Source organism: Vombatus ursinus, unplaced genomic scaffold, assembly GCF_900497805.2.
Source record: "Vombatus ursinus unplaced genomic scaffold, bare-nosed wombat genome assembly UNPS02014848.1, whole genome shotgun sequence".
Taxonomy (NCBI): domain Eukaryota; kingdom Metazoa; phylum Chordata; class Mammalia; order Diprotodontia; family Vombatidae; genus Vombatus; species Vombatus ursinus.
This window is the reverse complement of record NW_020954626.1, coordinates 3,094,518-3,110,412: the sequence shown is the minus strand read 5'-3', so window position 1 is coordinate 3,110,412 and position 15,895 is coordinate 3,094,518. Positions and strand designations below refer to the sequence as shown.

The following is a 15,895-nucleotide window of genomic DNA, read 5'->3' as shown; positions in this document are numbered from 1 at the left end:
ATGCCTCGCCCCTCCTTGACCTTAATTGCTCCCTGATCTAACCATATGAGCTAAAAGTCTCAAATCAAATATAGTCATTTTTTTAAAAAATTAGCTTTTACAAAAGGACTCAGAAGTTATTAACGTCCTAAATCAGAAATGTATTAGTATATTGCAGCAATATTAAGTTTTTTTTTCTAAGAAGAAAAGAAAACTCAATAAGACAAGAAACAAAGGCTTTTCAACTTGGCATTATATCACTGTGACCTCGTTTATTCCCGCAGCTCTCGCCAACTAGGGCAGCTTATTCCGCATAGCTCCTCCCACCCAAGAAGCCCCTCCCACTCACGCCAGCCACTCCCACTTCTTCCTCTCCTTCCATTCCGGAGACTTAGGGCGGAGCTGGCGTCGAAGGCGGATCAAGGGGGAGGAGAAGAGATGCTCTATTTATTTATTTATTTATTTATTTATTTATTTATTTATTTGCTTAGCTAGGTTTTTTGCGACAGTGTCGTAAGGGGCGCCGGTTCCTTGCCGTAAAGAAAGCTAGTCACCGGCTGCTGGGGCTTCAGGATGGCGGACATGGAGGATCTTTTTGGAAGCGACGTGGAAAGCGACATCGAGCGCAAAGGTCGGGCTGGAGCGGCGGCTTCGGTGGTTGAGGAGGGTGGGAGTAGGCCAGGAGGACTTGAGCGCCAGGACGGCGTAGGGACGGGGGAGAGCCCCTGGGCTGTTGGGGCCTGCTCCCCTAATGCTCCGTTTCTGGAGCCTCCCGGGCCGCCGAGGGCGGGGGCGCAGCCCGAGCCGATGAGGCCGGAGGGGGAGGCTTCCCTCCTTGGTCCGGCCGGGCCGCTCGCACGCCGTCCCTAGCGGCCCTGCCTCGGCTCCTAACGGTGGGGGGGTGGGGTGAGCAGTGGGGGGGGGGGGGGGGAAAAGGGGCAGGGGGGGGGGCTCGCCGGCCTTTGGTGATTGGGTATATTGGGGCACAGCTGCGGGGAGGGGGCACGAAGGGGGGTTCTGTTTCTAATATTGTGGGGCTCGCCATGCCCCGAGAATCGTCTTGAAGGAATCGGGATGGAGGGTGTTTGACGTTGGACCGACTCCCTGAAAGTGGAGAAAATAGAGGATGGAGGGAGCTTTAGAGATTGGGGTAGGGAGAAGGGGACAGGGGATGCCTGGAGATGTGTGGGAGAACGGGAGATGGCCGGAGAGTATTTGTGGGAGAAAGAGAAGGGGTATAGCTAAAGAATATCTGAGGTTTAGGGGCATGTGCAGGAATGTGTTTCGCCATCCTGTTTGTTCTTCGGTTCAGGACCTCATCACTTCTCTCTGGATCTATTGAAGGAGCTTCCTAGTTGGTCTCCTTGCCTCTGCTCTCTTCCTTCCCCGCTCATCCTCCACATAGCTGCCAAATTCGTATTCCTAAAGCATGGGTTTGGCCATGGCTCTCCTGCTTAAAAAGCTCCGGGACCTCCTGATTGCCTCTAGGATAAAATACTACTAATTTGTTTTGACATTTAAAGCCCTGAACAATTTAATCCCATCCTAACTTTTTGTTCTATTCAGGGAGCATATATTAAATACCTGCTAAGCACTTGGAAGGCAAACACTTTAGCTTAATGGTCTCAGCTTTCAGGAAAAGGGCTGAGACTCTTTTTACTGAGACATATTTTATTGGGAGTAAGGAATTGGAGATGTAAAACTGGTAGAAGTCTTCTTCTGACTATTCATGATGGTATAGAAGTGTTCCTGGAATCTCAATTCCAGCTGAACCCATCCAAACTTATTGCATGTTTCTCCCTTTCATGAGCTCCCTGGTCTAAGGCAATTGGTCTCCATGTTCTTCAAACATGATGTTGCGTTTCGTGCTTCTGCACAGGCTGTTCTCCATGCCAGGAATTCATTTCCTCTTCATCTAAGCTTCATAGAACCCCCAGCTTCTTTGAAAGATCAGCTCAAGTTGCATCTGCAGGATGTTTTTTTCTGATAATGTGAGTTGCTAGTGTCTCTCCCAGTCCCTAATTATGTTTCATTCATTTTATATTTATTTGGATGTGTGTGTGTGTTGTTTTCTGATTAAATACATAAGTTCCTTGAGATCAGAGACAGTATTGTTTTTGTGGTTCCTAACAGGTTGCCTGGTACGTAGGTGCTTAATAAATGTTGATTGGTTGCCTAAGTCAATGGAGTCTGTATCAGGAAGCTTTCGGTGTGAAAGAGTTGTGTTTGGATGGGAGGAGGGTGAGTGGTTGATAGAATAAGGGGTGTATTGAAAATGTGTGGAAACACTAGCCTGGATAAAAGTGTATAGGGGTAGGGCTGCTTTTGTGACGGCACCTGTTCTTGGTCCTTGCTCTCCTTGTTCTTTCTGCAGTATTTGATACTCTTGACCACTCCTTTCTTCAAAAGACTTCTTTCCTTAGCTTCTGTCCTACTTGGCTTCTACCAACATGATTCTTGGTTCTTATCCTATTTGTCTCACTTTTCCTTCCCTATATCTCCCTTGCAGGTTCATTTCCTTTTTCCTACCCCTTAAATTCATGTCCCTTCCCCTACCCCTTCTGATTTTTCTCTCTCCTGTATTGGTGATCTTAACTATTATTATTTTTTTTGCTCTTTTTTTTGGTCTTTTTTTGTTTTTTTGGTGAAGCAATCGAGGTTAAGTGACTTGCCCAGGGTCACACAGCTAGTAAGTGTCAAGTGTATAAAGCCGGATTTGATCTTAATTACTTTTTAGGCTTCAATTATCCTCCATATGCAAATAACTTTCAAATTGTTATCATAGAATCATAGTACCTCAGAAGTTATCTAGTCTAACACAAACCTGAACAAGAATCCTTTGTATGGTTGGTTGTTGTCCTTAGTTCTCAAAGAGGACCAAAATGACATCACTGTGTTGGAGTCAAACTTGGAAGACTGCCACAGGTCAGACCCAAATAGTCTACATGAACACCTGGAGTGGAAATGTCTCTAAATTTTCACATCTCTCGTTCTTTTGAGCTACCGTAATGCTGCTTTGCTCATAGAGCGTAGTACCTTCTTTGATGCAGGCAAGCCATGCTGGGCGGTCCTTTGTCAGTGACTCCCATGGTACACAATTGATTCCACAGTTCTTCAGAGAGACTTTGAGAGTGTCCTTGTATTGCTTCTTCTGACCTCCTTGTGAGCACTTGCCTCGTGTGAGTTCTGTGTAAAATAGACTCTTAGGCATTCTAATAATTTGTCCAACCCACTGGAGTTGTACTCTCAGGAGTAGAGTTTGAATGCTTGGCAGTTCAGCTTGAGCAAGGACCTCAATGTCTGGTACCTCATGTTGCCAGGTGATCTTCAGAAGACAATTCAAATGGGAGTTATTCAGTTTCCTGGCATGGCACTGGTATACTGTCCAGGTTTCACAGGCATAAGACAGTGAGGTCAGCACAAATGCTCAGTAGACCTACAGATTTGTAGGCAGCCTAATACCTCTTTTCTCCCACACTTCCTTTCTGAGCCTACCAGACACTGAGCTAGCTCTGGCAATTCGAGTGTCAACCTCATCATCTTTGTGTACATCCCTGGAAAGTATACTGCCAAGGTAAGTGAATTTGCCCACAGTATTCAGAATTTCTTCATTTGCTGTAACTGGTGGTTCTACATATGGATGGTGTGTTGCTGGCTGGTGGAGAACCTCCTTTTTCTTGGTGTTAATTTTAGGCCAAAATTAGCACAAGCAGCAGAGAATCGATACATACTTTGTTGCATCTCAGCTTCACTGGCTGAATTGAGTACACAGTGAATCTCATCTTCTATTATATGGCCAAAGTATTTAAGCTTCGGCTTCAGTGTCTGACCTTCCAGTGAATAGCCTGAATTAAATTTCTTTAAGTATTGATTGATTTGATCTCCTTGCTGTCCAAGAGACTCTCAGAAGTTTTCTCCAGAACCACAATTGGAAAGCGTTGATTCTGTGGCACTTAATAGTGCAACTCTCATTACCATACATTGCTACTGAAAAAACCATAGCTTTGACTCTATGGACCTTTTGTCAGCAAAGTTATGTCTGGATATCAATTAAAGTGGGAAAACCAATTGAACACAGTAACTTTGCAGGACCTGTTTTTGATGAAGCCATGTGGGCCCTTTCTGTTATTTTCTTAGTTCTTTTTCTTTTTAAAAAATCAATTCCATCTCTTCAGTATCTCTTGGATTCATCCCCTTTTTCCACAACTACCCGAGACTAGGCTTTATCATCTAACAATTGAGCTTCTAGTCACATAGCCACCCCCTAGTTAGGGCCCTCATTATCTTTTGCATGGACTATTGCAATAACTTCCTAATTCATGTTCTTGTATCTAGTTTCTCCTGTTTTCAATTCATCTCCACACAGCTGCTAAATTGTTATCCTAAAGCACAGATATGATGGTGTCACTCTTTGTTCAGGAAGTTTCAATGACTCTGTGTAGGATAATATACAAACTTCTGTGTTTGAAACTTAAAGCCCTTCATATTCTGGCTTTAGCCTCTCTTTCTAGACTCATTACGTATCACTCCTTCTCATATACTAAGCATTTCAGTTAAACTGGCCTACTTCTTGTTGTCTGCTCAGAGCATTCCATTTGCTGCCTTTGCACAAGGCTGTCTCTCGTACTTTTGATGCTTTCTTTCCTTACCTCTGCCTTTTGGTACCCCTGGTTCCCTTCAGGGATCAGCTGAAGTGTCACCTCCTTCAGAAAGCTTTTCCTGATCCACTGAGTTGTTAGTGCCCACTAACCAATCACTTTGTATATATTTTCTGTATGCTTTTTTTTTTTTGGTATACTTGTTGGTGAACATGTTTTGTCCTCATTATCTCCCTTAGCAGAGAATGAGCTCCCTGATGGCAGAGGCTTTCCCACATTTGTATCTGTATTCTCCAATTCATAGTAGACACTCAGTAAATGCTTATTGATTGGTTGTAGTGCCATCTATTACCTTTTTCATTCTTTTGAAATGTTTCCCTACTTTAGATCTTGAAAATATATCCTTGAGTGCCTTTTAAAAATTTGATTGGCACAAATTTCTTCTGAGTGCTTTTGGTTAGATCTATCTGCTTCTTTCCTTTTCTTTGAATTGCCATTTCTATTTCCTCGTATACTTCTTCATTCCTTGTTGATGGTAAGAATGGATTGCTGTAAAAGTACTTTAAAGAATTTTCCATTTTGAATCATTTTGTTCTTCCAGGTTCATCTATAAATGATCTTGGAATAGTCTTTAATCTCATGCAAGTTTTTCTGTAGGTTCCTTACCCTACTGACTCATTTTTGTTGTTCTGTGAGGCAATTTTTGGACTTTCTGTCATTCTCCTGAGTAATGTTTTGTGAATGAACTGGTATTTTATACCATTTTGTTCTTACCTGGCAAATGTTCAGTTTAGTCAATCAATTAATAAACATTTATTAAGCACTCACTTTGTGCTAGGCACTGTGCCAAGCAATAGGAGATAAAAAGACGAAAGTGAAATAGTTCCAGCTGTCAAGGAGCTTACATTCTGTTGGAGGAAAGGGGACAACATTTACACAAAATAAATCCATATAAAATACATACAGGGTAAATACAAAGTGATTTCTTGACATGGGCAAAGGATCATTAATTGCCACAAAGATTAGGAAAGGCATTTTGTAGGAAGCAGTACTTGAGCTGACTCTTTCAGTGATCTAGGCATTTCAAGAGGCAGAGGAAAGTAGGGAAGTCATTCTAGGAATGGGAGCAGAATTGTAGAAAGGTATAGAAATAGCAGGTGACAGGTCCTGTATGGGGGCCGCCTAGTTAGACTAATTTGGTTGGAACATAGAGTATGTGAAGGAGAGTAATATATTTATAAAGATGGATTGCAGCCAAATGGTGAAGGTTTTAAATTCTAAACAGAGGCGTTTAAATTTATTCCGAAACCAGTGGGGAACCAGTGAAACTTCTTGAGCAGCACTTGACACGTTGTTATTCAGTCCTTTTTAGTTGTGTCTGACTCTTCATGACCCCATTTGGGGTTTTCTTGGCAAAGATACTGGAGTGGTTTGCCGTTTCCTTGTCCAGCTCATTTTATAGATGAAGAAACTGAGGCAAACAAGGTTAAGTGACTTGGCTAAGGTCACACAGCTAGTAAGTGTCCGAGGCCATATTTGAACTCAGGTCTTTTTGACTCAGTGGCCGGCACTCTAGCTTTGGAGGATGGTTTGGAAGGAGGGAAGGGAGATAATTTCCTATGCTATTGCAGTAGTTCAGGCAAGATCTAAAGACCTGAGGCCTGAGGTGGTGACTCAGTGAATGGAGAAAGAAATGAGCAACAGTTGTTGAGGAGGCAAAATCAGTAAGAGCTGGTTTCTGATTAAATTTTGGGGGGTAGGGGAATGAAGAATGAAGAGATGTTGGCTAGATGAAGCAGTTTCTGGGCCCTTTTGGACTCTTTGCTATGATCATTTTGAACTGGTTTAATTTCCACAAGAAGTGGTGATAATAGCTTTTACTAGTTTACTTTTATTATTACTTTTATTCATTTCCTTTTTTGGGGGAGGGAAGCATGGTAGACTAGTAAAGTAAGTCATTTTGCAGTTGTAATTGCATTCAGGATATGATCTTCTCATTTTTATCCTTCCTTTGAGCAAAGGCAAAAATTAACACCAAACTAGTTGATCTCACTGCACATAGCCAACTGATTCAGAAAATATTTCCCACATTAATAGCCAATCATTTCTGTCAAGATAGTCGATTTCATTTTTGTGATATTTCTTAGCATCCTCCAATTCTTTTCTCAATAAAAATATTAATGTTATAAAGGCATTAGGTTTCTAGGTGATGTATAAGATTTTTGGCCTCTTAGGCTTAATAAACCATATTTTCTATTGTGATTTTTATTGTCCTTCCTTCTGTATACTTTTAAATTGAAGTAACCAAATATCAGCGTATATCAGTCAGTGATTTCGCTTTCTTCCCTTCCAGTCTCAACCCTGTCATTAACCAATTCATCCTTACGCTGTCCTCCTCTCTCTTAATTCCTTGCACTGTTGCTGCTCGTCCCTTGTCACATGCTAGCCTTGGATTTCTTCCACCATCTTCCTCCTCCATTCCTAATTATGGGCTGATAAATGAAGCTGGAGGAGGTCACAAAACCATGTTGATTGGGTACATAACAAATTATGTAACAATATTATGTAAATAACTTTAACTGAGCCCTTGTTTCAGCCAGGCAGTCTTTTGTAATTATTTCTTTATTTTAGTCTTCATAGAGATTATTTTAAATCTTCTTTTCTTAATCCTCTCATACCTTTCCCTAATCTCTCAGCTGAGTTTCTCCCCTTTACTGAGAAAATTTAGGCCATTTACCGCGAGCACTTTCTTCTCCATCTCAGACCCTCTTGATAACAATCTCTGTTATGAGTTGCCCCTTTTCCTCAGCAAGGGCAACACCTCTTTGTGTGCCAGTAATCTCATTACCTCCCATCTTTTCTAGCAGCTTGACGCCTTCATTATCCCCTTTCTCTAACATTCAGCCTCTCCCTATCTACTGGTTCCTTTCGTACTGCCTTCAAACATGCCTAAGTCTTTCTCATTTTTAAGAAAAAATTCATTAGATCGTCTCATCCCTCAAGCTATTGTCTTATATCTCACCCCCCTTTTTCACCCAGACAGATTAAAACCACCACCACCATCACTTTGGTCAACATCTACCCTCAGACTCTGAGACAGCTCGTAACACTGAACTCTCAGGAGCCTTTGGGATAGCAGTGCTTCTCTGCCAGTGTCTGTATTCATCATCTTGAGATGCAATCCTTGTTGAGAATGCAGCCTGGTAACTGCTCCTGCAGGTGCTACAGCCTGATCTTTTTAAGACCTTCAAAACAAAGTTCTTGTCACCAAAGTCCTTGGACCTGTCAAATGCTTCACTATCAGAAATGAAGACTGTTTTGTCAGCAGAAATGATATTAAAGCGTAGGTATTACCATCTGCTTTGCTGTGGAACCCTAAGGACTATGGGACCTTTCCCATCTGACTTGCACCTGAAACCTTCCATGTATGTTGTTCCCCCAATAGAATGTGAGTTCCTTGAGAGCAGGGTCTGTCTTTTCATTTTTGTATCCCCAGTACTTAGCACAGTGCTTCAAAAGTAGTAAGCGCTTAAATACTCCATTCATTCATTCACTCATTTATTCAGCCAAACTCCTAGAAAAAGCTGTCAACATTTATTGTCTCCAATTCCTCTCCTTTTACTCATTCCTCAGCCCTTTGCAATATAGCTTCTGATCCCATCACTCAACTGAAGTTACTATATATTCTTTTATTTTTATCAGTCCTCAGTCATCTAGAGGACTTCTTTGATGTGTTTGACATTGTTGACTGGTTGGTTGTTGTCCCTTGTTCCGAAGAGGACCAAAATGACATCACTGTGTTAGAGTCAAGTTACAATGTGTCCCACTGTGGCTGATCAGACCAATGCGAGCTCAGAATGCTCTACCACAGGTCAGGCACACATAGTCCACATGAACATTTGGGTGATTCTCTAAATGTGCGCATCTTGAATTTCTTTTGAGCGACTTCAATTCTGCTTTGTTCAGAGTACAGCTCCTTCTCTGATGAGGGCACACTATGCTAGGCATTCCTGTGCCGGTGTCTCCCATGTCACATAATCAATTCCAAAGTTCTTAAAAGAGATCTTGAGAGTGTCCTTGTATCACTTCTGACTACCATTTGAATGCTTGCCCTGTGTGCGTTCTCCATAAAATAGTCTTTTAGGCAAGTGTACCTTTGGCTTTCAGATAACATGTCCAGCCCATGGTAGTTGCACTCTCTGCAGTAGAGTTTTGAAGGCTTGGCAGTTTAGTTTGAGAAAGGACCTCAGTATTTGGTATCTTATCCTGCCAGGTGATCTTCAGAATCTTCCTAAGACAATTCAAATGGAAGTGATTCAGTTTCCTGGCATGGCACTGGTATACTGTCCAGGTTTCACAGGCATACAACAATGAGGTCAACATAATGGCTCTGTAGACCTTTACTTTGGTAGTCGGATCTAATACTTCTTCTCTCCCAGTGGTTGCACTGTTAATTGCCCTCTCCTGGATACTCTCCTCACTCAATTTTCATGAGGCTGCTTTTGTTTGGTTCTTTTTCTGCCTGTCTTGACAGCTGTTGCTTGGTTCATCATCCATATCATGTTCCTTAATTCTGGGTATTCCCCAAGTCTCTCTCCTGGGCCCTCTTCTCTGTGTTCTCTAACTTCGTGACTTTATTAACTCTCCCATGAGTTTAATCATCTCTATGCAGATAACTCATAGATCTCTATATATAGAAGCCCCGGTCTCACCCTTGAGCTTCAGTATTGCATCACCTACTGCCTTTTGGACATTTCAAGTTGAATGTCATGGAGGTATCTCAAACTCACCATATCCAAAATAAAGCTCACTATTTTCCCTCTTCAAACCTATTCCTTCAGGTGTCCGTATTTTTGTTGATGGCACCACCATTCCTGTAGTCTTCCAGATTTGTAGCCTTGGCATTATCTAACTCCTTACTCTTCCTTAACCCTTTTAGTTCAGTTGCCACATCATGCCATGTCTCCCTTCACAGCATCTCTTGCCCACTATTCCTTCTCTGTGCTCATAAAATCACCACCTTAGTTAAAGCCCATATCATTTCTTTCCCTTGACTGTTGCATTGGCATTCTAATTAGTCTCTCTGTCTCAATTCTCTTACCATCTTAGTACATCCTCCACATAGCGGCCAGAGTGGTTTTTCTTAATTATAGATCTGACCATATCACTACCTTACTCAAACTACAGTAGCTTCTTTTTCCTCTAGGTTAAAATACAAACTCTTTAATTTGGCATTTAAAGCCCTACACATTTTGTCTTCGTACTATCTTTCCAACCATATTATACATTACTTTCCTTCCCACATTGGAATGTGGTCAAACTGGCTTTCCCTTTGTTCTTTACATAGTACTCCATCTCTCATCCTTTGCACTGACCATTTCCCATGCCAGAAATGTCCTCCTTCTTCATCTCTGCTTCATAGAAACAATCCTGCCCTCCTTCAAGATGCGGTTCAGGTTCTGCCTTCTACATGAAGCCTTTCCTGATTTTCCTAAATGCTAGACCCCATCCTCTCTAATTATCTTGTTTTAACAACTTTGTGTTTTACTTACACACACACACACACACACACACACACACACACACACACACACACGCTCACACTGTCTTCCCTGATAGATTATAAGCTCCTTGAGAGTAGGGACTATCATTCTTTGTTTCTCTAACACCTAGCATAGTGCCTGTCACATAGTAGGTGCTTAAAAATGTTTGTTGATTGATTATTTTGCTTGTTCTGCATAGAAATGCTTTATTTTTCTTATCACCAGTTATTGGTACATAAGCTATAGTTGTATTTATCTTGGCTTTTTTGCTTATGCCTATAATGATCACTTCTTTGTAAGAGACAAATGCCCTCATGAAAAAGTTGTTTTTTTGTTTTTTTGTTTTTTTTGGTTACTTTTGGATCAGGATGAAACTAGCTCCACTATTACAGTACTTTATTGAACTCTCTAAGATGAACCTGCAAGCTAGCCTTAGATTTAATTTCAACTTCTTTATAACTTCTTATATTAATTGTATCATTTTTAATATTGATATTATTCAGTTCTTCTTACAATAGTATATCAGTTTGGTCAGTCAATTAACAAGTATTTTGCTGGACAGAGATCTCATATGTAAAGTCTGAATAGTTAAATGTTTATAACAATCTAAAAGTCAGGATTATTAACACTGTGCCCATTTTTCTGCCAGCCTGTTGCGTCACTACAGTAGTACCATACAGGACTAAGAACTATTTATTTGTTTTTACATTTTTATTCAGAACTTAAGCAGTTAAAAAAAAGAACATTTCCATATATGAAGTAGAATTGAAAAAGAGGATTGTGTATGGAAGTAAAATTCTCTTATATACAGCTTACTTTTTTTTTTTTTAAAAAGCATATAATAAATTCAACACATTGCTTTCAAAACTGTCCTCATCTCTTTCACAGTGGACTATTTTATCTCTTTGCTGTGTCCCAATGGCCAAGTAATTCACTTGGTGACCAATCTGCTAGTGATGAATAGTTATTGAGAAGATCAAATAAGATATTTTGTAATCTTTTGCTAAAGATTGCTAAAAATGCACTTTTCTGTATGCAATTCTTTATAATAAAACATTAATTCTAATAATATGCATTTTCTTCACATAGTAACCATGAAATAAGCCATAAAATGCAGTATATAAAATAAAATTGGTAACATGCAAAACATTTTTCTTGCTAGTAATTTCCTAGAATTCTGTTGCTCTTTTGTGCTAACATCTCAACAAAAAAAATTTGATTTCAGACTATATTCACTTTTCTTAACACCCAAAATCTATAGTATCATAAATATTTTGTATAGCAAATAAAATTCTTAAAAGTAAAACATTTTGTAACCTGAATCTTACCTTCCACTGTGTCAGATGATGGTGTCAGGTCTTTCTACTGTACACTATGCTGCTGTAAACCTCTCTACCTTGGTTGCCCTCTGAGAACCAAGGGAGGGATTGCTGGGAATCAGTATTGATGTTTAGATTTGCTTATGTTTGTTGGCAGAATAATATATATATATACATGTATGTGTATTTATATATGTGTGTGTATATATATATATATAATTTCTTTATTTCTTAGATTCTGATTCTGATTCTGGATCTGATTCTGATCATGAGAATGCTGCCTCTGGTAGTAATCCCTCTGGAAGTGACAGTGAAGGGGATGATAGAGAAGATTTGGTAAAGCCAAGTAACAAGGAACTGTTTGGAGATGACAGTGAAGATGAGGGACTTTCTCATCATAGTGGGAGTGATAATCACTCTGAAAGATCAGACAATCGATCGGAGGTTTCTGGGCATTCTGACCATGAAGAAAATGACCAATCAGATATTGATCAACACAGTGGATCAGAAGCTCCTCATGAGGATGAAGATGGAGACCATAGGTCAGATGGAGAGAGCCATCAGTCAGAGGCTGAAGGTTCTGAAAAAGCACATTCAGATGATGAAAAGTGGGACAGAGAAGATAAAAGTGATCAGTCAGATGATGAAAAAATACAAAACTCTGATGATGAGAGGCCACAAATTTCTGATGAAGATAAACTGCAGAATTCTGATGATGATGAGAAAATGCAGAACACAGATGATGACGAGAGGCCTCAGAATTCAGATGATGAGAGACTACAGCTCTCTGAAGAAGAGAAGATGGCCAATTCTGATGATGAACGACCAGCAGCCTCTGACAATGATGATGAGAAGCTACAGAATTCTGATGATGAAGAAAGACCACAGGTCTCTGATGAGGAGAAAATGCAAAATTCTGATGATGAAAGACCGCAGGTTTCTGATGAAGAGCATAGGCGGTCAGATGATGAAGAGGAACGAGACCATAAGTCAGGTGTGTAGAGTATTTGTTATGTGTAGAATGTTGATTAAAGTATAATAATGTCCACTGTGGCCTGCCTTGCCGACCCTGGTTTTTCTTCTCGAATTCTTTACCCTTGCCTTCTCTAATTTGGCCTTCTTATTTTTCTTCTAGTACCTTTTAATACTTCATTCTTTTTTCCCATTTGTTAATGAATGATCTGATACAGTAGAAAGAAATCCTTAAAATAAATGTTGGGAGGAGATTTTTAATAGGGAAGTAGCTGTGAAATGGCATTTCCATATAAGATTGCAGTAAGACAGGTTTGAAAGAGATGATCATAAAGCTGTCTGAGTTAGCTAGTAGTGTTCATTGAAGAAATGATTTGTGCAGTAAATATCAACTAAATGTGTTCTAGGGGAAGTTGATTAATGCCATGATTAACATTAAAAGGTGGTACCTTCTTGATCTGAAAGTGAGGGTAATTAGTTGAAGGACAATATTCGAAGTAAACATGATGCTATTTTCTTTGTTCAGTACTATTTGTTGATTGAGGATATAATATGCTTTACAGTTAAGGCCCATTTTAAATACTATTATAAAGGAAGGAATTAAGTATTTATTATGTGCCAGGCACTGTGCTAAGTGCTTTACAACTGTTATGTTATTTTATCCTCACCACTTCCCTGAGAGGTAGGTGCTGTTATTATTACCCTTTTAGCAATGAGAAAACTGAGACAAAAAGGTTTTAGTGACTTGCCCAGGATCATATAGCTGGTAAGTGACTAGGCCTGGATTTGAACTCAAGTTTTCCTGATTCCAGGTCCAGAGCTCTATCGGTTGTTACTTAGCTGTATTTTAGAGCTATTGTCAAATGTCCTGTAACTATAGTGAATAAACCTTCATAAAAAGGACTTTTTTTTTGTTCAAAGAATAGGTTTTTTTAAAATAAGGAAATTATATGATTTTGTGCTATTTATATTTAAGATAAGAAGACAAGTTTTAATTGAGTTATCTACAATTTATACAAATATAAACAGATGTGATAAGAAAGCAATACATATATTTTAATATTTTTATTTTGCTGTTTTGTTTTTATACCACCATTTCTGTAGTTGTCTCTCCCATTTCTCCTTTCAGAGAGCCTTAAAATAATTTTTTAAAAAAGAAAAATAATTCAGCAAAACTGAGTCCAGCATTATATATGATATTCTACATTTATACTTTCCTGTCTTTACAAATAAAGGAGGGGGAGGTGTATTCTTATAGGTCTTTCCTGGGGCCAAGCTTAGTCATGATAATTTCACAGCATTCAGTTTTGATTGTTTTGTTGTTCCTTTCATTTACATTGTTGTAGTCCTTATGTATTTTATTTTCATGGTCTTGCTTACTTTACTTCGTTTCAGTTTGTACATCTTCTTCTGTTCTACTTTATCATATTTATATTTTTTTAAATAAGGCAGTAATGTTCCATTATATTCCTATGCCACAACTTGTTTAACCATTTCCCAATTGATGGTTATGTACTTTTTTTCTATTTCTTTGCCGCTATGAATGTGCTGCTATAAATACTTGAATTTATTTGAAGGTCTTTCTTTTTTTTCTTTTTTCCATTGGCTTCCTTGGGTGAGTGGAGTGGACAATTCATATTTATCAGAAATTAAAAGGAAAAGGAATGTTTTATTGTTAAGTTATTTGTAGTAAAAAGTTTTCATCACAAATATTCTGCAAATAAAACATTTTAACACTAGAAGGACCAGGTATGTCAGTTGACACAAAAATAGTATGATTTTTTTTTTTTTTTTGAAGTAAAAAAATTTCATCCTACTATCTCTGTTTTCTTTATCGTATGGATACTAACACTAAACACACTAACAGTGTGGTCCTTTGAGGTGTTCTTAAATTCTGGTCCTTCTGGCATTAAAATTGACTTGCTAATGGCAATCATTTGCTAGCCCGCTTTTCCCATCAGAGATAACAATAAATTAAAGGATCCTTCTAAAGTCTTACTTTTTTGAGATTGGAGTTGGTGTTTTTGTGGGGAGGTGACCTTGATTTCTCGAAAGTTTTGTCACCAGAGCATAAGCCGTGACTGGTCCAACCAAGATGAGGAAGCTTTGTTTATGGGCCTGATAAAGGACTGTCATTTTTAAGCCTTGCTATGTCTACAGCAGGCTGCACAACCTGCCGTCCATGGGCGACTTGCGGCCCACCAAAGGATTTTGGGTGGCCCTCAAAAAATGTAGAAGATGTTTTTCTCCACATTTTTCGTGGGCTGCCCAAAATCCTTTGGCGTGACCGAGGGCCATAAGTGGGGCCACAGGTTGTGCAGGCCTCATCTAGAGGGACTCTTCATCAGAAATTTGCCCCCCTCCATCTCATGAAGGGTTGTTATTTACATTTATTCACATTAGTACATTACTACCCACCCAAGGAATCCAGTGGAAAAAAGAAACATATACATTAAATCACATATTGTTTGAAGCATAGAAGTACTTCTCTGGAATAAATACATAGCTCTGGGAAAGTGGCATTAGAATGAAATTAACCTCTTGTATATCACCTTGCTCATAAGTAGGAGTAGTCATTATTTTCCTTCCTTTAAATCTCATCTTAAAATGCTAATCTAAGTTGTTTTTTAAGTTACTTAGTTTAAAACTGAGAAGTTATTTTTATGGTGAAGTCCTAATTGTACTTTCTGTAGAATCTGCAAGAGGAAGTGATAGTGAGGATGAAGTTTTACGGATGAAGCGAAAGAAAGCAATAGCCTCTGATTCAGAAGCTGATAGTGATAATGAAGAAGGACAAAAAGGTAATCTTTGTTTCTGTTTTTAAAACCGTAATGCTGTCTTGATGTTTTACTCAAGATGTCAAACTAACACTAAAGAATTTTGATTAATGTGTTAGTTGACATAATTTAAGAAGCTAGGCTTACTCCGGATGTTCCTTCCTCTCTCAAAACTGCCTTGTATTAATTTTGTATATATTTTTTCTTTTTTTCTTTTTTTGGCTAGGCAGTGGGGTTAAGTGACTTGCCCAAGGTCACACAGCTAGTGAGTGTTATGTGTCTGAGGTCAGATTTGAACTCAGGTCCTCTTGACTCCAGGGCTGGTGCTCTATCCATTGTGTCACCTCGCTGCCCCCATATATTCTTTATACTTGTGCAAAGTATGTGCACATATTTCCCTCCTTGGAATGTAAGCCTCTTGGGGGAAAGAACTTTCACTTTTGTTTTTGTGTCACTAGTGCTTAGGCTAGTGCTTGGCCCACAGTAGACACTGAAATTCTTGTTGATTGATTGACTGAAAGTTCAACTGCCCTGTGACGTCACCAGTTGAAGGAGTGTGAGGCAAGCTGTTAGCATGCAATGCTACTATGAACTTATGGCCCTTAATTAGGAGTGGATCCGACAGCATACAGCATACAGCATGGTATGATGGAAAGAGCTTGGGACGAAGAGTCACAAGACTTTGTCAAGAGTACTGATTCCCTCAC

The 15,895-nt window shown here is 39.4% G+C and overlaps 1 protein-coding gene across 1 annotated transcript in view; it reads left to right on the top strand.

Annotated features, from left to right (window-relative positions):
* Positions 1-508: 508 nt before the first annotated feature.
* Positions 509-15,895, top strand: part of LEO1 (LEO1 homolog, Paf1/RNA polymerase II complex component) — a 56,104-nt gene continuing 40,717 nt past the window's right edge. The window contains exons 1-3 of the mRNA XM_027840878.1: positions 509-610; positions 11,675-12,433; positions 15,105-15,212. Of these exons, the coding sequence (XP_027696679.1) occupies positions 553-610; positions 11,675-12,433; positions 15,105-15,212 (925 nt within the window). The 5' untranslated portion in view covers positions 509-552. The remainder of the gene's footprint in view (positions 611-11,674; positions 12,434-15,104; positions 15,213-15,895) is intronic.